Source organism: Cryptomeria japonica, chromosome 3, assembly GCF_030272615.1.
Source record: "Cryptomeria japonica chromosome 3, Sugi_1.0, whole genome shotgun sequence".
NCBI lineage: Eukaryota > Viridiplantae > Streptophyta > Pinopsida > Cupressales > Cupressaceae > Cryptomeria > Cryptomeria japonica.
This window is the reverse complement of record NC_081407.1, coordinates 731,758,555-731,782,072: the sequence shown is the minus strand read 5'-3', so window position 1 is coordinate 731,782,072 and position 23,518 is coordinate 731,758,555. Positions and strand designations below refer to the sequence as shown.

Sequence of the window (23,518 nt, the reverse complement as noted above, 5' to 3'; positions counted from 1 at the left end):
TATTTCTCCCCAACCATACAAATTTCCAACGCCCTACAAGTACACTATTGTAAGTCTGCCTATTTGAACAACACTCAAACCAACCATACAATGAAAATTACCCCTATGATGAAATACAATCACTATCATATTATCTTTTGAGGCTTGCTAAGAAACGCAATAATACACAAGTTTTATGCAATACGATTCTCTTAATTGTTACAAGTTATCATTTTCACTTAATGCAACTCATGTCACTAATTTTCTAAGGGAATTAATACAATATTTTTAGAATAATCAAAAATATATATATTTATATTAGAGTACCCATCAAGCCCACTTCATGAAAAGATCAATGCATAGGGTGGTTAAGTTGATCTTGGGTGACCTTTTTCTAAGAACTAACCACAAATATAGGGTGAATACTAAATCCCCGTGATCTTTTTAACAACCTTGCTCGATTTCGGCCTTTCAAAGAGAAAATCTGAGATATTATGCAAGAAAGTCTTCAAATCCGACCTTTTGGGGGACTAGACCAAGTCTTGTGGTACATTGATGAAGAATTGACAATCCCACTGCCAATAGATTTTGGGGTGACATTTAAGAATGGGAAAAAACTGCCAAGGTTGCCTATTTTATATATTGAAGACATGCGGACTTTCAACTACAAAATGTTCACCGTTGAGAAGAATGCTAATTTCTTATGGGCTCTCTTCAAACAAACCAAAATTGAAAGAGAAGATTGGATTGCAAATTTTCTTGATTTTCATGGGTTTTCAAAGTTTGCTTCAGAGGAGAGAATGAAGGAATGGGCAGAAAAGCTTCATAACATCTAGGCAAGTAGTGGAGATGAACCAGACCAAGAGATTGAATGCTTCCCCAAGCCAAAGCAGATTGATTGGGTTAGACGCATTCCTGCCATCCTAATCGGTTCTACAAATGATCCATCTCACTCCAGGTTCCTCTTCTTCAGCTGGATAATTTCTTAAGCAGCATTTTCAGTTTACCTTGTTCTTTTCGAATAGCTCATCTAGTTAGTTGAAATAGTTTTGTCCAAAAATTGAACTTTCGAGTTTTTGGCTCTGCCCAATATAATTTCTAGACATTTTGTAATTATTTTTTGATCTCGTCTTGGGCTTGCAAACTTCAAACTATTAACCATACTATGTAAATCTTACTTATATTAATATATAAATCTATCGGCTAATGCCCTTTACTGATCAAACAAAAAAAAGATCAATGCATAGAAGTACAAATAATTGATAGTATTATTTAAACCTTCAGGACTTGAGGGATTTTGAATATAATTTAATTGAAAAGAGGCCTTACACAGGTTCAGGCCTCATGATGTTATTGCTGATGGAGTTGTTATTGTATTTATGGGGAAACAAATGTAAAGCAATTTTTAATAACTATAATGATCATCAGGAATTTGTAATTCTAAGGCTTTATTCTGATATATTTATAGTCTTGCTTCTTTACTCTCTCAACTACAGACAGATTCCAGGATTTCCAGGATTTTCAAATCCACTGTTTCAACTTTAAGTAGATTAGTTGCTCAGAAGTAAGAAGATTTGTATTGCTGAAGGACTAAAGTTTCTTTTGCAAAACTGAATGCTCCTCCTTCCTTCTACTCCAGGTGTTCAGTTGGTTTGTTCATCCGTGCTGCTCCACTCTTGGTTATTTGGGCTGGTTATTTGGGCTACTGAATATTGTAATTCTATTGCGTATGCTGCTGGTCTTAACATATAGTGATGTGTGCTGGCCAATGCTATCTTTTGTTATCTAGGGGATGCCTTCAAAAAGATTGGCCTTCATACTTTTTGCTATTTCATGTGATGGTCATGGCACTATGCTTATGTAATCTTTTGAACGATGTTTGCAAGTTTTATGTGATGGTTATGGGCTGCAAGCAATGTCTATATGCTGTCCTGGACAGTTTGCTTTGTTGCTCTCCTCAACGGTCCGTTGACTGTCTATTTATTGTAAACCATTTATGCATTTTTTCAATTAAAGAAAAACTACTCTCTTCTTCCGTATACAACCTCATCAATAATTATTACACTTCCGATGTTCACGGAACATTAATTAAACATTTTAAACAATTATCATCTACGATTCTCATGAAGCACCCAACAAAAATGAAAAATTAGTTTTCTCTTAGCAAGACTCCTTCCCATAAATCATATTTTCATTCTATGTGTGCTCTCTCCACCCACAAAAGTATATAAGCCTTCTTTCTCATCTTGGAGAATGTTTCATATTTTAAATTAAAAAATTATTTGTAATCAATTGTTCAACTCAACACTTCGAAATATATATCCATTTTGGGCCTGATCAGAATTCCAACATCGTGAATGCCTAACGCACCGAAGTTGTCAAGCAAGAATCAGTTCATAGTGAACCCATTCGACTTGAGTTCTTATGGTGCAAGCCTTTGTGGATCACGAGGGAAAAGAGAAGTTTTACGAATATTATTTAGTGCACAGAAAAGCATGACAACACGTTCTAAGCCCACTCCTGCGCCTCCATGAGGAGCAGCGCCCCACCTGCACGAATGAAACAGTTTTGAATTATTGCATGTATGCAAGAATGGGAACACAGAAGATAGCACATCAGCTCTGATAAGTTTCAAAATGTTATCCAGACTACATAAAAATAAAATGAGTTGAGATTTTTGAAAATTAAAGTAACCCAGTTGATATGAGCAGAGGCAGACCTGAAAGAATCTATATATGTTGAGATGGTGTTAACATCAATACCACATTCCTTTGCTCTTTTGGTTAGAAGCTCTGGGTCATGAACACGTTGAGCTCCTGATATGATTTCTTCACCTGAACAATATGATATTAACAATAAAATACATTAGAGAATTGTTTTCCTTTTGAAATAGTGACTTGAAGTAATATTAACTTAGGTAACTGGTTCGGATGGGGCATCCCTGGGCAAAAAGGACACCTCGGTGGGCTGAGAGTCCCCAGAATGTTTAGAAGGGGAGGGTAATAACTCTAAAACACATAACCTATGGTCAACTGAGGTCTAAAAGCTTCCTCAGGAAATGAAATGTCTAAATTGAAATGTTGAGTACTAAGTTGACCATTCACATTGAAAGATGGATTCTTGTGAACCACTAATAATGAAATAAAGGTCATGAAAATTGAATCTAAATTACATAATGACGCATTGCTTAAACGCAAACTGTATAATAATGAAAGATCTAGTGAATTTCCCAATAAATAGTAAGGTACACTACTTGCTGAAGGTTTTACAAATTGATAAGTAAGCTAAGCAAGGACTGATTTTCAGGGAATGAGTACCAAGTGGACCGTTCATGTTTATAAGAGAGGTTCTCTGGATCACTGCTCATGAAAAATATGAGTCATGAAAAGTTGACTCAAAATTGTGTAGAGTACGAACAAAATGATATTAGAAACGCTGAAATGCTACTTTCATGTTTCTGGATTTGATTGTGTATTGATTTTTTTTAACGTTTTGGATCACACTCCATCATCTATCATCAGGATGATGATTTTACATATTCTTGAATTCTCATTAATCCTGATGATGGAAAAGACAAGGAAATGTGTTATGTATAGAAAAAGTGGGCAATGAAAGAGACCTAGAGAAATGGTTAATGGAAATGCTTCCATCAACACAGATGATGGGTCAGGCATCAAGAAATGTCCCAAGTTGCTTCAAACTCTATATTTCTGCGCATATTTAAACTGCTATTTCAGTTTCTTAGCATACTGCACTGAGTATTCGGGATTTCATTATTAATTCCAACATCTCACTTGGTCATAGCTCCATGCTACAGAAGTCTTTTGATGAAATACAGTGCCACCATACATATTAACTTGTGGAACTTGCTCCATTATTTACGAACATATAACCTCATATTAATATAATCAGCAAGCAACTCTGATCGTAATGCTCGAGATTTATTTTTGGTTGTTTGCATTGGTCTTCCTCTACAGGGATATGATTGAGTTCGAGCACATTGAAAAGGCTCTCAAAGAAAAAGAAAAATATTTTTCATATTTTACAAACCAAGCAGCACATTACTCAAATTAAAAATATGCAGAAAGGTTTCTTGCATTAGAGTTGGAATATATAAAAAGTAGCAAGAAATAATAAGGGTTCTGAAGCTGCATGAAGAACATGGCTGATACAACATTCATTGTGAACGGAATGGAATCAACAAAAGATAGTGAAATGGCTTTATACCATAAACTCATTCATTGAGTAGTTTCCAAAACCGAAACTCCAAATAAAAAAGAGCTTATTCGATATATAAAAGAATAAATCAATATGAATAAATCAAAAAGAAACAATATGAATAAATTAAGGAAAAAATACAAGTAATTCAATAAGAGGACACACATCAAAAAAAAAAATTGTTCAAGGAAAAGATATAGAATGTACCCCGAATAAAAACATCAAATGAGTTACTATAGAGTGGATCGTCCACACAGGGCATGGTATAGAATGGTCTTATAGCCATCGGGTACCGATGAAGAATATAGAAGTCAGTGTCATACCTGAAACCAAAGAACGATTTATTAAATTTACCAATAGCCCAAACCATCATGTAACAAAATGCACTGTGTAATATTGAGGGACTTTTGTGAGCTTACTTCTCTCTGACTAATTGTCCCAATTTTCTCTCGGTTTCTGTATTGAGATCACCAAGTGGATCTATTTCGATTCCAGCATCCTGCAGTCAAAATGGTTTTTCCTTAAAAAGTTGGAAAAAAATATTTGAGGTGATCCCAAAAAAACTAGTTAACTTAGAGATGTTAAAGGATAAAAATACTAACTTACATTAGCTAAAGTTCTCTGACCCTTTAAAAGATATTTACATACAATTTAATTAAAAGGGACTACCGTGAAATCTGGAAGTGAACATTTACATACCTTAAAATCAGAAATAAGATCCATCTTAGAAAAAATGGTTATAATATACTATAAACTTAAAGAAAATACAAATAATTGTCAAGTAATCATTCTTTATGGTGCAGAAAGAACACTGACTACCCACTAGGTTAATTGCAGAACTTGGGGGACTCCAACTTGGTTCTTACAGAAGAAAAGGTGTGCATCCATTGTTTTTGCAGCTCAAAGATAGCACTTTAAAGACAACGTTATTTAGAAGAACAAAACTGAGAGAAGAATTGTGTAGCTTTTCATTTAAATTAAAAAATAAAAGTTGAGTAGAGAAAAGACAGCAATCCTTTCTTGAACAGACTCAAAAGAGGAGGCTACAAATATAGCTGCAGTTAAGTCCTGTTGGTGTACGTTTTATCATATACCGAAACATTAGAATAAAATACCCAAGGATACTCTATCCTCTCTTGAAAAACCACCACTTATGTTAAGATTGCGAGAAGATCGTATGGTGATTCCAAGGTTTCTTTTGTCAGGGCTTGACGTGTGAATAAGCTCAATGGACGTTGTGATATGCTAGTAATACATAGGGGGACTTACGCTTGGCCTGTTCAATTCACAACGGAGATTTATCGTTTGGGTTCAGATCATAGACTTAAAGAAAACTAAAAGGAGATAAGGTTTAGAAATTCTAATCTATTCCTAAGAATTCAAGAGACAGTATTGACTAGGTGATTTCAATAAACAACACTTTGCTTCACCACGCTTAGGACAACTACACAAAGTGAGTGCAATCTTCAAGGGATGTGCTTATGATTTTCATACTCATGAATAATACCAGCAGTAGAACAATATTACTCGAAGTAGAAGTTAAATCCTTCACAAAATAAGCTCAAACTAACTTTACACAGTGAACAAAAATCATTTGTTCATCAAAAGTATGAGCGGAAATTCACCATAAATCAATATTTATCAAATCTTGGATTCTTCTAACATACATGAAATAAAATCTAAACTATGATGAGGGATAAGAACCATGCCAACTCCAAAATAAAAGAGGTAATCACCATCAATTCGAACAATGCATTACTTATTACTTTGGCAATTGTATGCAACAATTTACTTATCTCGACATGTTTTGCAACATGCACCCATGATTTACAAATGAGAGGTGAGCTCAATTTATAGGCTCCCCGATTACAATTCAATGGCTAGGATAGATTTCTAATCAACGGCCGAGATTATAACAACCTAACCCTAATCAAAGTTTCCCAAAATAGGTCAAATATCAGTCGGATGAGAGACAAGTGGCACAAGATGCTATCTTTTAGGATTGCACCCCCTTCTCCTACTGAGAGGCAGTGTGTTCAATGAACCTAGACATGTTGTCTTGGAACAATTGAATGTCCTCCTTGAATTCTCCAATTTGTGTCGAAAAATTGAATGTCCTCCTTGAATTCTCCAATTTTATGCCATAGTTCAAGCCTTGAAAAAATGGAGACGCTACTTGTTGCCTAGAGAGTTTGTGTTGTATACAGATCATCAAGCTTTACAGTATTTGAACAGTCAGAGTAAGTTGAATCAAAGACATGAGATGGGTAGAATTCTTGCAAAGTTACACATTTGTGTTGAAGCATAGAAGTGGGAAATCTAACAAAGTTGTTGATGTATTGAGTAGGAGAAGGAATTTGCTGATAGAAATGAGAGTGACAGTATTAGGTTTTAAAGATTTAAAGACCTTGTATGATGAAGACCCGGATTTTGCATAACCTTGGAAAGCATGTAAAGAACCGATTATGGTTGATAGGAGCAAATGGTTGGATTATTTCATTCAGGATGGGATGTTATTCAAGGGAGTTCAGTTATGCATACCTAAGAGTTCCATGAGAGAGAACCTAATCAAAGAGAAACGTAGTAGAAGTTTAGCTGGACATTTTGGCATTGACAAAACAGTTGGATTGGTGAGTGAGCAGTACTTTTGGCCCCAGATTCATAAGGATGTTAAGAGATATGTGCAAAGTTGCAAAGTTGTCAAGTTGCAAAAGGTAGTAGTCAGAATGTGGGATTGTATAAACCTTTGACAATATCGGTAAGACCTTGGGAAGATATAAGCATGGATTTTGTACTTGGATTGCCTAAGACACCGAGAGGGAATGATTCTATATTTGTGGTAGTGGATAAATTTTCGAAGATGGCTCATTTCATACCTTGTAAGAAGACATCAGATGCATTGCATATAGCAAACCTATTTTTCAAGGAAGTGGTGAGATTGCATGGATTACCCAAGAGCATAGTTTCAGACAGAGACGCTAAGTTTGTTGGCTATTTTTGGAGAACACTTCGTAAGAAGATGAAGACAGATTTGAAGTTCAGTTCTACTTTTCATCCATAGAGTCGATGGACAAACAGAAGTAGTTAACCGGAGTTTGGGAAACTTGTTGAGATGTTTAATGGGAGATAAAACCGGAAGTTGGGATTTGATCCTTGCACAAGCAGAGTTTGCCTATAGCAATTCAGTGAATAGAAGTAATGGAAAAACACCTTTAGAGATTATTACCGAAGTGCATCCTAGAGGAATAGCAGAATTGAGAGACATTGGCAGTGAAGACTGGAAGAGTTCAGAAGCAGAAGATTTTGCAGATCACATGGCAGCATTGCATATTCAGGTTAAACAGTATTTGGAAGACATGAACAGCAAATATAAGGAGAAGGCAAATGAGAAGAGACATAAGGAATTTGAAGTTGGCGATGAAGTGACAGTATACTTGAGAAAAGAGAGATTCCCGGTTGGAACTTATGGTAAGTTGCAAATGAAGAAGTTTGGACCCTGTAAGATTTTGAGAAAGTTTAGTTCTCGAAATGCATATGAAGTGGAGCTGTCGGATAGTCTAAGTATTTCACCTATATTCACCATTGCAGATCTTCATGAGTACCATGAACCAGAAATCAATGAGGACAGCGTTGCAGACTTGGAGAAACAATTGCCTCGAAAGGAACCAGATCAGATTGAAGAGATTTTGGATAGTAGGATTGGGCGTAGTACCCGGAACAGTCAGTACAAAGAAAATCTTGTGAAGTGGAAGAGCAGATCAGTTGAAGATTCATCTTGGATTTCTCAGGGAGAGGTAGACCGCCTTGGTTCCCCTCTGACCCCAGCAAAGTGAGAGGCTCACTTTTTCATTAACCCCGGATGTCTAAGGCAGGAGCATCCTCAGTTCACAACAATCTTGCATCAACCAAAAACATTTCCTTTCTGTTTTGTTTGCAGTTTCAGTTTTCCTTTCTGTGTGTCCCGATTTTGGCTCACCGGATCCTATGTGTTGAGACATGGACTAGCTAGGACTCGAACCTGAGACCTTCCATATGCTGCTAGAGTGCTCTACCACTGAGCTACTGGCCCCTCTTGGACTAGTCCATCGTCAGTTCGGGTGTGGCTTATTTCCAACACCAACACCCCCCCTTAAGCCACACCTCTCGTGTGCTTGGGGCTCCTAGCCTAGACCTAGCTCTGATGCCATGTTGAGATATGGACCAGCTAAGACTCGAACCTAGGACCTTCCATACGCTGCTGGAGTGCTCTACCACTGAGCTACTGGCCCCTCTTGGACCAGTCCATCGTCAGTCTGAGTGTGGCTTATTTCCAACACCAACACTGTGGAGTTGGATTCTACTTGAAAACTCTATCATCTTTCTTGCTTTCAAACCGCATCTCATTTGGATCACTTTCCGGCAAGATATTGCTACCGATTTCCATGACAGTTTCTTGCTACCGGTTGTTCCTTTGTTACCAATTGCCTGAGACCTATTCTGGTGATCTACTAGAACCCATTCCAAAGCTGGCAGAGCCTTGAGCGTTGAACTCGATGTTTCTTGGCGTGTGGCCGACCTTCTATGTTTCATCCTTTGGATTTTCCGGAGGAATCTCTTGGCGGAGGCCAACCTTATTCATTTTGCACGTTAGGTCTTGTTCTTCGGGTTTTGATCCTTTTTGGGCCAACTGAATCCTTTGGATCGATATATATATTTGTAATCATGCTTTAGAATGTAATCGATGAGAATCAATTGAAGATCAATTAGGATCAATCAGAGATAGACTGTGCCTAGAAGATAGATCTTTCGATTCAAGGTCCCAGTGTGATCTATTCTACCAAGCATGTGTGTCGGTATGTTGTAACCCAGTTGTTACCGGTTGGATGTAATCAAATTTCATGCAATAAAACTATCTGATCTATATTGCCTCCATCATATCTATGTGTTTCCGTTGTGTTTACTCTTGCTGACCGGTTTGGACTGATCTCCTTGAGGTCCCTCCTCACCGGTTACTGCTTCATTCAGATAAGTCAGTTTGTTCATGCCCTAGGTGGGCAAATTTGTTATTGGGTTTTTCCTCAAGAGGGAGGTTTTCCCAGGGTATATGTGTGTTATGTGTTTTATTTATCTTGCATTTTGATTTTCTGTTCTTTACTGCTAATCTGATTGCTAAAATTAACACCATACCCAAACTCTTCCTCTATACTTGATCAACACCGTTCATGCCATGTTGATACCATGCTAGTTCATCTAGAACAAAACCCTAATTAGGGTTTCCACTCTGCTTTTTGCACTTGGAGACCTTATTTTCAAAATCTGAGAACATGAGCACTAATAATATGGCTGATCTCCTGGAACAAAACCCTAATTAGAGCTTGCATTTTGCTTTTTACCCTTGAAGACATAATTTTCAAAATTTGAGAACATGGGTAGTAATAATATGGCATGAAGATCAAAACCCTAATCTCGGAAAAAAGCAAAAATTTCAAACCCTTTCTTTTTATACTTAGGAGCAAAAATTTTCGAATCTAAAGACATGGGCAGGACTGATATGACCTAAAGAACAAAACTCTAGTCTCAAAAAAAAAAAAAAAAATTTGAAGCCCTGCTTTTTACACCTAGAGACAAGTTTTCAAATTCCGACAACATGAGCAGAGATGAAATGATCTGAGAAACAAAACCCAGATTCTACTTTAAAAAAGAAGAAATTTCTAAAAATAGAAAGTTGTCAGAAATGACCCAAAGCAATCGCGATCCTTCTCCTTCAAACCTTCTAAGCACTTTGACAACATTCATACATTATTTTGAGCATGATTTCTCAACTTGGCTTGGGATGAATTCTCAAACACTCTAACTAATTTACAAAAATGATTGGTGATTAGCAGTTGCAAGAGTCATTTCTTCTTAATGTAAATTGAAAGTGGAGCAGGGAAAAGACAAATTGTCCCCCTCTTTTGCAGCCATACAAGTGGCACAGAGAAAGGAGGGGCATCCGTTCATCCAACACTACATGATGTGAAGGTGCAGCAGAAAAGGACAAACAACTCTCGTGAGAAAAATGGATGAAAAAGACTAAAGGGGCAATCATCTCTAATTCAATTGCCACAAAACTGGCTGTACAGTGGATAAGAGATATTCGTTCCTTTCCACTAGCTAAAAGTAGGATATTTGTTCCTTCACCAACCCAATTTTGACAATATTTCTATTAGCTCAAATTAGGAGACATCTAGAAGTCATTATAAACTGCCTCTATGTGTTGAATGCCAACACAGAAGTGCATGTCCTAATGCTAAATTCAATATATAGCCCAATTCCACTGATTACATTTTGATGATGTAGAACTGATCAAGAAATCTCAAGACATCGGAACAACTGGAGGATGAGAATAGTTGCATCTTCCTCATCAGTTAGAACAGCCTGCAAGATGGGTGACAGTTTTGTCTTTTGCATTATGAGCTAGGGATAAACAGAATTTTGGTCTGCTGATGCATTATTTCAAATTAGTCTTTATATGAAAGATTTGATATGCTAATAGTTTTGTGTTCCACGAGTATGGTTCCAATGTTTTATTGTGCAATCTGATTGACAAATAAGTGAGCTTAGACTGCAAGAGTGATGACATTTGTGTCCAGTGATGTGCTTTGCAGTATGAGCTTGGCAAATAAGAAAAAAATTTGGCCACTGATGTATTTTTGCAAATGAGATATTTGAGATGACAATAAAAACTATTTATGACTACAATTCCAATGTTCTATTGTGCGCTATGATCAGCTTGTGAACAAGTAGCAGCCGCATAAGTCTACTCATGTTTAATTTTGCATCTTGTATCCTGAGCTTAAGAACATGAGAAACTTATGGCTTGCTGGTATAATTTTGCAAAGCAGCCTTTGTACATAATTTTTGAGATGATTATATGTAAAATGTTTGTTGTGCACTCTGATCAGATGAGTGCTTGGCAATTGTTTGTTTGAGCCTCTTTCACACCATTGACTTGCTTTAAGTAAAGTGCCAAATGGCTCAGAGAGGAATCCCAACTGGTAAAGGTAAGAGAACATCCAAACCAATTAGGTCATGAAGATATAGTAGAGCTGTTGATAGCAATGGACACCATAGCGGTGATTCAAAGGACAAGGTTTCAAACTTAAGTGATGTAAGTGGAGATGCAAAACACCCAGATGCCCAACCAAATGGACAAGAGCTTGAGCCTGAACATTATAAATGCCATTGCTGAATTGGGAGATAAACACAAAAATTTACTCCCACTTATTGAAGTAGTTTGAGTACGAGAAAATAAAAACTGCCAAGAGCGTTCAATTTGCACGCACTAAGTTTAAGGGTCACACATCAAAGTAGTGAGATCATTTTAAAATAGAGGATTCAGAAAACAGGAGATCAAGACTAGGAATGGATGGTGTTGAAACTCAGAAGAAAGTTCCTGCCCTCTGAGTATCACAAGATTTTATCAAGGAAACTGCAGAACCTGGGGTAGGAGTTGCATGTGAAGATGAACTTTATAACTTGATCACTAAAGTCTATCAAATTGTAATTTCCCCACTTTGAAATAGAATTAAATAATAAATAATAATAATAAAATTTGAATATTAAATTAAAATATAAAAGAATATAATTAAATATAATTAATTAAAATTTAATTGAGTTAATGAATGGTCAAAAGACATGGAAGGAAAAGTTGCGACTCCCTCAACAATGAGATATAAAAGGGAGAAGAGAGCCTCATCTGAGAGGGGGATAATTTGGGAATCAGAAGTGCAGATCTGATTTAAATAAGAAGTGCATATCTGATTGTGAAAGGTTGTCTCCCTTTCAAAGGGCACAAATAATGAAGAGTTGCACTCTTTCAAAGGGTGCTAATGGTGAAAGGGTATGTCTCTTGTTAAATGGCATACATGATGAAGAGGTGTGACCTCTCCCTCAAATTGAGAGATAAAAAGGAAAGGAATCAAAAGCATCTAGTGACATCACCATTGATCTGATCAGATCAAAACTGTTACTAAGTTACAGGCAGTTACATTCTTGTTCTTGGTGGTATGCATGGGGATGTGTTTAGTATATGAAGCCTGATAATGTTCTCACGCAGAATTTAATAGTAATATTAATATAGAATGCAATATGTAGGATATCATAATATACATCCACTGTACAGAGTGATTGATATCGCCATAACTTTGTCCTAAGTCATAAATCTATTCTAATCCTTCTATTCCCCAAGGGAGATGGGTGCTGTTAGGGAGGGACAGAATAAAACCATTTCAATAGAAAGCCCCAAGGGTGAAAGGACTCCTCCTGAAATCTGGGCTGCAGGCCCCAAGGGTGAATGGACTGAGTTCCAGTAATCTGGGTTACATTAAGGAGGTGGTGTCAAGCGCCCTAGGCAGCCAAGCCCTCTTCTGGGAATAGGGTCAGATTGGTTTGTCTAGGCATGGTTTTTAATGGCATCATAAGTTATATTACAAAGAATTAGTTAGTTATGCTCAATTAATAGCAATAGAAGGAAGTAGCATAGATGTTGCTCTTAGTAATTGACAGTGCATAAATAGAGGACATTACACAAATTGAAGAAGATTACTAAAAGGTAGGTGTGCACTCTTGTGAATGGATTAAAGCATATCAGTTTCACAAGAGGGTAAAACAAGATTTCATTATTATTTAAACTGGAGGATGATTTCCTATTCATGCAGAGCTACCACCGCTTCACTGGGATTCTCTCTCTTCCAAACATTGACCTGCCTAATAAGATTGTAAACATCATTGCTGCTGTTTGTTTAGGAAAATGTGTTGTTCCCACCTTAGGGCATACTGCTTTTTTTCACAAAAAACACAGGGTGACGCTGCTTGTAGCTATTCTTTAGGCTCCCAGGCATGGTTCATGGTCATAGTCTTTGACTTGGGTAGTCCTAAATTTCAGGTCTATTTTACACTTTGGCACACCATGCCCATTTAGTACTCCATGAACATTCAGATCAAAGAAATTTTATTCCTATAGCATGTCACCATTATTTGCTCTCACTATTACTCTGATCTACTAAATCTCACAGCCACCTACGCTAATGATGGATCTGCAACAACAATCATATATACATGACTAATACCTTGCTTTTGGGTGCCCCTCTTCTACACTACTAAAATTTTCATGGGGATTTCTATTGGGCTCAACATTAGGGTTTGGTCAAGGAATCAATAGTCATCAGCTTCAGATTGTCCTTATATTTCTCCCACCAAACAATCACAGAGTCAAATAAATTGGTGATTGTTCTTTGTGCGTGCCTTTTAATGTAGGGCCCAAAAAAAGTCTTCATGCTGCATCATTGCTATCTTTTCTTATCGAAGGGTTGTGGATCACTGTTTATCGTTCTCATGTTAGATCTGCATTAGGTCTTTACTAAGTTGCGGAATCTAAATTGGGTATGCGTGTGTGGATATAGTATGGTGGTACAGCAAAAAAAATTGGTTAGGTATGTTCTGAGTATGTCTATACTAAAAACATATACAAATCATAAATATATTCAGATTTTCAGCCTAATAACAGGAATTAAGTTCATGGTATCACATATCATGCATATGCTAAACAAAACTACAGTAAATATTACAAGTAGTATACTGTATACTAATTCAATATCAAAACTAATTCTAGATCTAAAAACTTATTTCTGAATTTCAAATTTTCAGTAATAAATCGTAAACATAAGCCAAAACATGCAATACCAAAAAGTTAGACATTGATCTGAATTGCCCACAAGATCTAACTAATATTTTTAAATACACCAATTTTTGGAAATAAAAGAAGGGTTACCGTTAGACAATGCCCTGTTCATGACTCATGAGTAATATGAATGCAACACACCAACACCGTGTTACCAAATTGGCCATAAACCTAGATGTTTGCTGCTACAATTCATAAATCAAAAATGGGTTTGATTTGCTTGTAGGTTTAGCCAGGGCATGGATTTGGTTGGAAATGTTTCAGCACATACTACAGTGATTCAGGCTGCCATTATCCACTTTGCTTTCTGGGTTTTACATTCTCACCTTGATGTATGTAACATTGTTTATAACCAGGTTTTGTAAATCATAATCATCTCCGATATTTCTATTGATTTAGAATATAATATTTTATATCCATCCAAGCTGCAGATTTACCTTTCTTGTGTTTTTAAACAGATCTTACATCTCCTTGGTGTAGTGGTGCAATCTGTCATGGTGATCCTTGATCATTATACATCTTGTTTGTTCACCTGTTCTTAACCCTATCTTGCAGCAACCTAAAGTCTTCAGATCTTGCAACAACATAGTGCAAAAAGTTGCATCAAAGAGACAGAAAGTAAGAGTAAGAGAATGGAAGGGACACACTCCTTCCCTTGGCTAAAAGTTGGAGGCCAAAGAGCAAGCAATTCCTACTCCCTGTATGCAGAAGAAAATTCTGAGGCAGATAAGGATGTCATCCCTCCAGCCAAATTACAAAGTGGCCTTAAGCAAAAAAGAACAGACATTCCTTTTCCCAAAGTATGAAAAAACGTCCCATCTCTTCCAATTAACACAAACACATCAAAAAGTGATGAAAAAAGATAGTTTCATATGTTGCATGCCAAAGTTAAGACACATGTCATGAACCCAAGTTGTACTTGTAGCAAGGTTTGACAGATTGCACTTGGATCATACAGAACTCATCTACGGGCTTAAGACCTAGAAAATTTTGGAGGACTTGTGAGAAGAGCGAATCAAGGTACATACCAGGGAATCTTTATGAGATAATGCAGCTTGCAAAGCAGCAAAAGTGGTTCCAGAAATCTAGTCATGTTTGGTTCTAGCTTTTGTCCTCAGGTTTCAGTATAAAAAGAGTTTAGGTTTCTTCCTAAGATATATTTCCGTGTTCATTGATTACCTACGAAACCCGTGGACGCGTCCCCTACCTGAAAACCCCCGTCCCAGTCCCGGGGACGTTTCGGGGACTTGGGGACGGCCAGGGGATGTCCCCCCCCCGTCCCCAAATTGTCAAAATTTTGAGGGGACATCCCCGAAACGGGGGGACGGCTTCCCTAGCTGTGGGGGACGTCCGTACATCCCGGGGACGGCTGGGGACGGATTGGGGACGTCCCAGCCGTCCCGGGGACGGCCAGACGTCCCCCACATCTAGGGCTAGGGAAAAATATTAAAATAAAAAAAGTCGTATTTTCAAATTTTTTTTAATGATGTTTTTTGCCAATAGAAAAATAACACCCGATGCCTATATAAAATAATAAAAGTATTTTTGGCCTCGCGGGGCACTGCCCCTCGACCCCGCCCTGTATCGCGACAGGGAGCGCGCAAGGGGCGCTGCCCCTTGACCCCGCAAGGGGCGATGCCCCTTGACCCCAAGTTGGGGGCGCTGCCCCCAAACCCCCGTCAAAAAATATAGGGGGGAACTGCGCTGATGGAAGTAGTGAAAATTTAACCTCTGAGTCTGATTAGGCTCCATTATGTATTTTATTTCTTTAATATCTATTATGATATGCATATTGACAATGTGAATGAATTGAAATTCTGAATTATGAGTGCATATTGAGTATTGAGTCTATTGATAATGTTGTATGTTCGATGTTTGCATTCTAAAATGTTTTCATAGTATCATACACATGCTATATCCATGTTTTCATATGAATATAATGTATAGATGCATGCTTTATCCATGTTTTCATATGAACATTTAGAATTTTCCTATATATTTTAAATTTTCCCTATATTTTATACAGCCGTCCCCTTTGCCGTCCCCCCCGTCCCCAAATTTGGCAAAAAAATTTGCCGTCCCGGAAACTCGTCCCCCCGTCCCCCCGTCCCCCCGTCCCGGAAACTTGGGGTAATGTAGTTGATTACAAATCCAAATAAGCCTCTGAGAATTAAGATATGCTTTTGTGTTCAATGATTACACATCCAAAGTTTTGCTGTCCACTCTGATTGCCTAAATGGTTAATGGTTGTCCATTTGATCATCAGTCACATCATCAATCACCTATCTCCATGGAATACACTAAGGTTATTGATAAACATGTCATGCACAACTGAGGGTAAAATAGATTAGTCCAAGCAATTGCCATTCTTCACACGTAATTCAGATACTTTTCCCTCCAAGTAACTAATGGCAAAATTTCACCCGCTACAATGTGGAAAAGATCCAAGCCATCCTTTCTTATGTATTAAGAATTTATACCAAGTAAATGCAAAGGACGGTAAACTAACCATGGTGAGAATACCAAACACCAGAAATAGAATATGCTGCTGATAGCCATCTAAATAGTGAAAGTGAACATATTTCAGATCTATATAAAGGAACATAGAAGCATAATAATCAGCCAAGAGTCCCTTCTATCTGAGTATGGCCCATAGTTAGCTTTGGAAAGAAAACAGAAAATAATGCAATTTATAGATGTATATTCTAAACTCATAACTGATCTTCAATCAAACAGAAAACCATGTGCTATGACATACAAAGCATATCTTTCAGGTTTTGTTTCAAGGAAGATTATATTGAAAACAATTTCTCTGCTATAAGACCAATGACAAATAAGTCAAATACCTTGAGAATTTGTACGCCTTCTGCAAATGTAAGGCGCAATGTTTTCTTCAAGTACTGTAAGACAAATGTAAGCATCAGTTAAAGATATTTTTCCTAAAACTGGAAAAATTAAAATGAAAACATGTTCATCAAAGTTCTTTAAATGACATAATAAACCATTTCTGTCAAATGGAATCTATGCAACTATTATGACCATTAGTTGACCAAGACTATTTGGAATTCTAGACCGTATCTTTACTTTCACAGAAACAAAATAATTAGATTTGAAATATGTGAAAAAAAGAAAAATCCTACCTTAAGAGGTTCAAAGGGATACTGCTGATCAATAGCATCAAGTTCCTTCTTGCATTTCTCATTTAGTCCGTCAAAGATAGAAACAAATAGCTTATCAATAATGTCCAATACCTGCAGTCCACCAAAGATAGAAACAAATAGCGTATCAATAATGTCCAATACCAGCAGCCCATTCATTTGGGACAAAGAGATGTTTGATTTTTTGCATATCAATACATAAGAATGCATACAAATGGTCATTACTTTCAAACAAGTTACCTCACCTCAAAATAATGCTCCTTGATCTCCATCTCAAGATCAAGACCTGTAAATTCACATAGATGTCTGTGGGTAAAGGAATCTTCAGCCCTGAAGACAGGACCAATTTCAAAGACACGACCAAAATCTGCACATATAGCCATCTGTTTGTGTAGCTGTGGTGATTGTGCTAAACATGCCGGTTGTCCTTTGTATTCCAGTCTAAAGACAGCAGAACCCCCTTCACTAGCCCCTGCTATTAACTTTGGTGTATGTATTTCAATAAATCCTTCAGATATCAAAACCTGGCGGAAAAGCTGCCCCATGCAAAGAAACATGGTAATTTTCAGAAATAAGCTGAAAGCTAGTTTATTCTAAAAGAAATCAGCCATAGAAACCAAAAACTAACACAAAAAAACACTCTATATAGACATTTCTGAATTGTTTCTGTTTTCATTTTATAAATTTGCCCCCATCTAGAGAATTCTTCACTGGAGGTTAGCACATTTACTCATTTTAATAGAGTATAAAGACAGGAGAAATGCACTACATTCAAACATATTTCCTATCTATTTGTATCCGATTTTATTAAACATCAAAAATATGTCCAGAGCACATATTATTGATATTGTCCGCTAAAAATAAGTATCAAAATTGGGAAATCATAACTTCGTAACATAGGACCTACAGATTAATAGGCGTAAAAATCAAAACTAATCAAGAAATGGGTGCAAAAGTAGGACAAGCTCAAAAAATACTCATCAGTCACAAGGTAAACCAGAACCCATACATGTTGATAACAGATACAATTAGCCATCTGCAATAAATATTACAAGAGTTTAAAGTAATATTATCCAATACGTTATTAATTATTGCCAAACTGCCATATACAAAACATTTCAAAACAATATAGCAAAAAGCTCCATATCCATGTGCATGCCAAGATGTACTGAGTTTTGATATTAGTGATATTTAGTCCAAATTCACATTACAGCTTCACCCACATGTGCTGAAATGTGCCCTTGCAATGTTTTAGACAACTTTGGAATCTTGACTGATTGTTTTAGTATTGTGGCATCTAAGGAGTACAGCTATCCTATTCTAAATATTGATCAGGAATTAGAAATGCACTGTGAGCAATCAATTCTATAATATACACATATATGTGTATCTATACACAAATATGTGTATCTAATATCAATACACATATATGTGTATTATGCATATTGTGCCAATATTGAGAAAGAGACTATATTTTCTCTATAATGACTTTCAGAACACAATAAAACTTGAAAGCATATACAGAATGGTGGCAAACAGATCGGCATATGAAAAAATGAAATGTTCTCTGAGGACTTAGGAAATGCTTTCAGAGAATAGTCTGCACATTCGCATACAAGACTAATCAAATAATCAGGTAACTGCTAGAAAAAAGGTAACAATTTAGAATGCATAGTTGATGAGAAAACTATAGACTATGGAGACTTCTGGCAAATAACACCTACAATTGTTAAATTAGCAAAAATATGTTATGAATGCAATACAGTCAGTAAGAAATTAAGAATTGTACATTAAATATATTTACCATTGAAACATGGGACTGGAGACGAAATATTCCCTGATTAGCAGGTGTGCGCAAATCAAGAACCCTGTAGTTTAGCCTAGTGTCCTGACCCACACTCACAAGCTGCTCCCCAGTCTGCATTTACTACCAAAATAAGAGATTAGCTCATGCATACACAAAAACAGAATAAAGGATTCGAGCATAATACTTAAATCACATATCATGGTGCAAAGCAACAAACATTGTGACATAGCTGACTAAAATTTGTTACTGATGACACTCAAACTAAAATCAGAAAATGAAGCTTGTTATAACCTTTGTGACTTTAGATAGACAGAAGCTCAAGTCAAAAGTCGGATTACTAAGATCAACGTATATTTATGATAAATTATAAATACATACATATTGACGGTACCTAATCACTAGATGAAACTGAATCCACCACCCTGTTGGGTTTTCACAAGCCATCAAATGATCCAGGAATAAACAACCATTCAACAATTAATCTCTCAATTATGCATATTATTAATTACAGTGCTTCATCTGGCTTCAAACTACTGAAAATTATTTATTATATTTTGACCAACATCTCACTGGATATTAATCATGAAACAAAGATATTGAAAAAGTGCAAATGACATTACAGTAAAAACAACAAATCAGACCTGCTTTGCTCTCTCAAACTCCTTTTCACTCCGAGCAGCATCTTCAAGATTGATGGGCAAAGTTGGCACCGATTTGCTAATACAATACACTTTCTGTACTTTTATTTCCACCTGCATTCATAAATTCACATCCATAAGAAATGCAGAAAACATTAGTCCATAGGGTTTATATGGTGAGATGACAAACTGAATATAAACCTAAAATTCTCCTGTGGAAAATGCTTGTAAGACTAGATAATACAAAAAAGTCAAAAATATTGAGATTCAACCCAATCTGCTAAAATATCTTTATGTAGTTTATAGATTCCTCAAGAGTTAACTAATGAAACATTACTTGTTTACAACTTGTTTACTGAGGCAGAAATCCAATAAAGGATCCAGGACTAAAAGACGGTTGGATTAATATCAAAGATGAAGCCTGTGGAGGCAAGCCTGATCAAATTGGGTCTGGAGGCATTATTTGCAATACTAAGGATCAAGCAGTTATTTGGTTTATTAAAATACTGGGGTGTTACTCAAACAATGTTGAAGCACACATCTGTATAAGACAAGGGCTAAGTAAAGCTCAGAAATACTAGCAATTCAAATACTCGGGAATCCAAAATTTTGACTAGAACACGAGACTCGGAAAAATTTCAGCAAATTAAAAAGTATACATAAATTTATAAGATAAACTTAAACAGAATGCATAATACTACCAAAAAGCACAAGAATTTAATTGTCACGTAGCTAAGGAAATTGATATGAATTGTTCAAACACACAGCAACAAAAAAATATTCGAAAACAAAACTGCTAGCTGGAGAGTTTCTGGAGAGTTTCTGGAGAGTAGTCAGCAAGAACTCAAAAAAACTCAGTAAGTACTTGCAAAAAGCTCAGCATCTGAGTTTCCATCCAGTGACTTGCCAAGCAATTTTGGCTCATCAGTACTCAAAAATCTGTCAGTATCTCACAGATTTTTTGAACTATCAAATTTCTACGGTTGGCAAATACATGTAATATGTCAACATTATCAACTACCCATATACCCATTAAAAGAATAGACCACAGGCTTATAATCGAACTACATATGTCAAATGCATTTGACAAGTGTAATTTGGCTTTAATCCTCGAGTCACTGAAAGACTTCAAGTTCTGTCCACAATTCATTGGATCCAAGTTGCATCTCAACTCCTTCCTTTTCTGTTTCACTCAATGGGTAGCCTTCCTTTCACTTGAATGGTGAATTAAGGCAAGGGATTCTCTGATTATGTATTCATTTCTAATCATGAGTGATAATTTATGTAAAAACATTGAGTTGGAAAGAATCAAAAGAAAAATTTAGCACCTCTTTTACTCACCTCATGGAGAACAGGTGTTGAAATATTAATTCACTGATTACACTATCCTTTTGTCAAGCCTCATACTTCAAGAGATTCAATTTGGGTTTGGGTTCTCATTCAGGTTCAGTCAAAAAAAATTGGGGGTTGGGTTCAATTTGGGTTTGTCGATACAAAAACCTATAAAAATCAGAAATATATACATATGTGCAGCAGTAATTAAGATCAAAATACACCACCATATTAATAACTAAATATTAGTCAAACTTGAATGTCATGATATATATTAGACTTTAAAGTTAAAAAAAAAAATGTCAACTATCAAGTATCAACAATCAGCCAACCATGATCAAATATCATGTATCATCAAAAATATCATCATCACCATCCATATTAGATGACTATATTAATATCCATATTAGCAACAATAATTAAGTTCAAAATACACCACCATATTAATAACAAAATATTAGTCAAACTCGGAAGTCATTATATATAGTATATATTAAACTTTAAAGTTACAAAATAATAATGTCAACTATCAAGTGTCAACAATCAGCTATCATTGATCAAATATCATGTGTCATCAAAAATATCATCATCACCATCCATATTAGATGACTATCTAACTGTAGGTCATTTGACTTGGGTTTACTTAACATGACAATCATTGTCCTTAACAATGATAAACACGATTCATGTATTGTTATAATTTTGGTATCCGTATGCAAGGGTTTATGCTCTACATTAGACCCTCTATTTTCTTTCTAGCATAACAACCCGATGATTATTCCTTGATGCTATGGTTTTGAGTCGATTTGACAATCTATTAACCGCTTCTATAGATGGATACCTTACAATAAAAAGTCAAGAAAACAGTACCCAAATTCCAATCTGCAAATAGAAAAACAAAACTTGAATCAGCAAGAAAATACAAAATATTATGAGAAGATGGACTCTGGAGAGTAGGTTGTGTGCGAGGTGGAAAGTAAAGCTTGTTAAGGGGAGGAATTGAGATATGAAACCAATACCGCATATGATAGGAAAGTACTCGGAGATGAGTAGAAGCTACGCCAATTGAAATGACTAAGTATTTTGAACTCGGTGGTTTTTAATAGAATGTCCTAAATAATACTCAAACCCCTATCAGTAAGTAGAAGTCGTGGGATTTATCCAGTGCAAGCAATGCAAAAGAAATACAGAAAGAAAATAGAATTAAAGACATACCTGCTGAGATGCCCCTTTGATAGGTTTATCCGGTACTGTTACAGACCCTTGTACTTCAATAATGGATTCTTTGCTAATTGCCGTCGCAAATTTAACCATTCCTTTACTAACGACCTCAGGAGCTACTGCCACCACGCACTGTACGGTAAACCCTGCCTCTCTCACCAGCAAAAACGCCATCTTATTACTCACTCCTCTAATGGTATGGGCACGGCCTCTGATCAAAACCTCCTTTTCCTTATATTCTTCAGTTAAAGACCCTACTTTCGTCCAAATCCGGCCACTGATTTCCTTAGATTGAACGGCTTCAAAGGGCAAATCGCCATAGTTTCCGCCCAACGGATCGGATTCTTCTACGGCAGTGGCAGCGGCCGCCGCCGCCAATCGTCTCTTTTCTAGTCTTTCCGCTTTTTTGTTCTGTTTACCTGCAGCATTTTCCTTCTCTTGTTTAGCACCATCTTTTGACCTTTCAGAGCCAATATTGATGTTTTCGACGCCATTTTTGGTGGATTCCACGGCACTGGACTCCGCGTTTTGAGGATTTTCCATATTGCTGCTCTTTCCTGAGATCTCCGACGCCAATTGCTGTAATCTTATGAAGATGTTAAACCACTGCTAAATCCTGGTCTAATAAAGAAATCGCATCAACGCGTTAAACACTAAATATTTTAGTGGATGCACATTTTTTTACTCATGTATTAAATTGGTCAATTGGGTATTCGAATATCTTTGCAAGCACTTTCATAGCGTAGAAAAAAAGTGGTGTTGAATCGTTTAGGCGGCCCGTTGAGCAAGCACTCGGTATTGTATACCAGTTATTTCCCCTGTTTTGGTCTAATATATAGTTGAAATTTGGAAATAGGCCTAAGTAGTTTTCAATTAATTTAAAAGATTTAACTGGTGGATAGAGATGTTCTCCAAGAGATAATGGAATAATTAAAAAATGTGAAAAAAAAAAAAAAGAGAAGGAAAGAAAAGAAAGGAGACAATATGGATCTATCATAATTGTAAGTTAAATAGATCTATGATAAATTATATGATTTAATAATCTAATTTGTGATTTCATGTGTTATGAAATATTAAAATGAAATATAATCTTCAATTAATATTTATAAGGTAAAGTGTTATGTTGATTTTTTAGGATTTTTCATGTGTCATTTTTCATTGTTTTTTATTGTTTGTCAAATGTTTGCATCTTCATTTTGAGTAAAATGTTTTATATATTTTTATAGTGATGAGTTCACAACTTTCTTTTAGTAGTGACAAATGCATCACTTTTGTTCTTACTTCTATTTTGTTTACATTTTTAGGAGTTGATCTTGAATTTAGTTATCTCTACATGTTTAGAAAAATCTATCTTTAACCTTCAATCACCCATAATCATCCTCAAATCTACTAATAATCCTCTTTGAATTAGGAAAAGCACTAGATTTTGAAGCATTGATATAAATCAATATCCTCTTTCTATGTT

The 23,518-nt window shown here is 36.2% G+C and overlaps 1 protein-coding gene across 1 annotated transcript; it reads right to left on the bottom strand.

Moving 5' to 3' along the window:
- Positions 1-2,121: 2,121 nt before the first annotated feature.
- Positions 2,122-22,855, bottom strand: LOC131046543 (aspartate--tRNA ligase 2, cytoplasmic). Its single transcript, XM_057980306.2, has 10 exons — positions 22,048-22,855; positions 19,504-19,614; positions 18,860-18,973; positions 17,301-17,591; positions 17,038-17,148; positions 16,744-16,797; positions 4,617-4,696; positions 4,405-4,520; positions 2,699-2,813; positions 2,122-2,528 (listed from the first exon to the last, which is right to left on the bottom strand). Exons 1-10 carry the CDS (start codon positions 22,594-22,596, stop codon positions 2,402-2,404), a joined length of 1,668 nt encoding a protein of 555 aa, XP_057836289.1. The 5' UTR covers positions 22,597-22,855; the 3' UTR covers positions 2,122-2,401.
- Between the last annotated feature and the right edge of the window lie 663 nt (positions 22,856-23,518).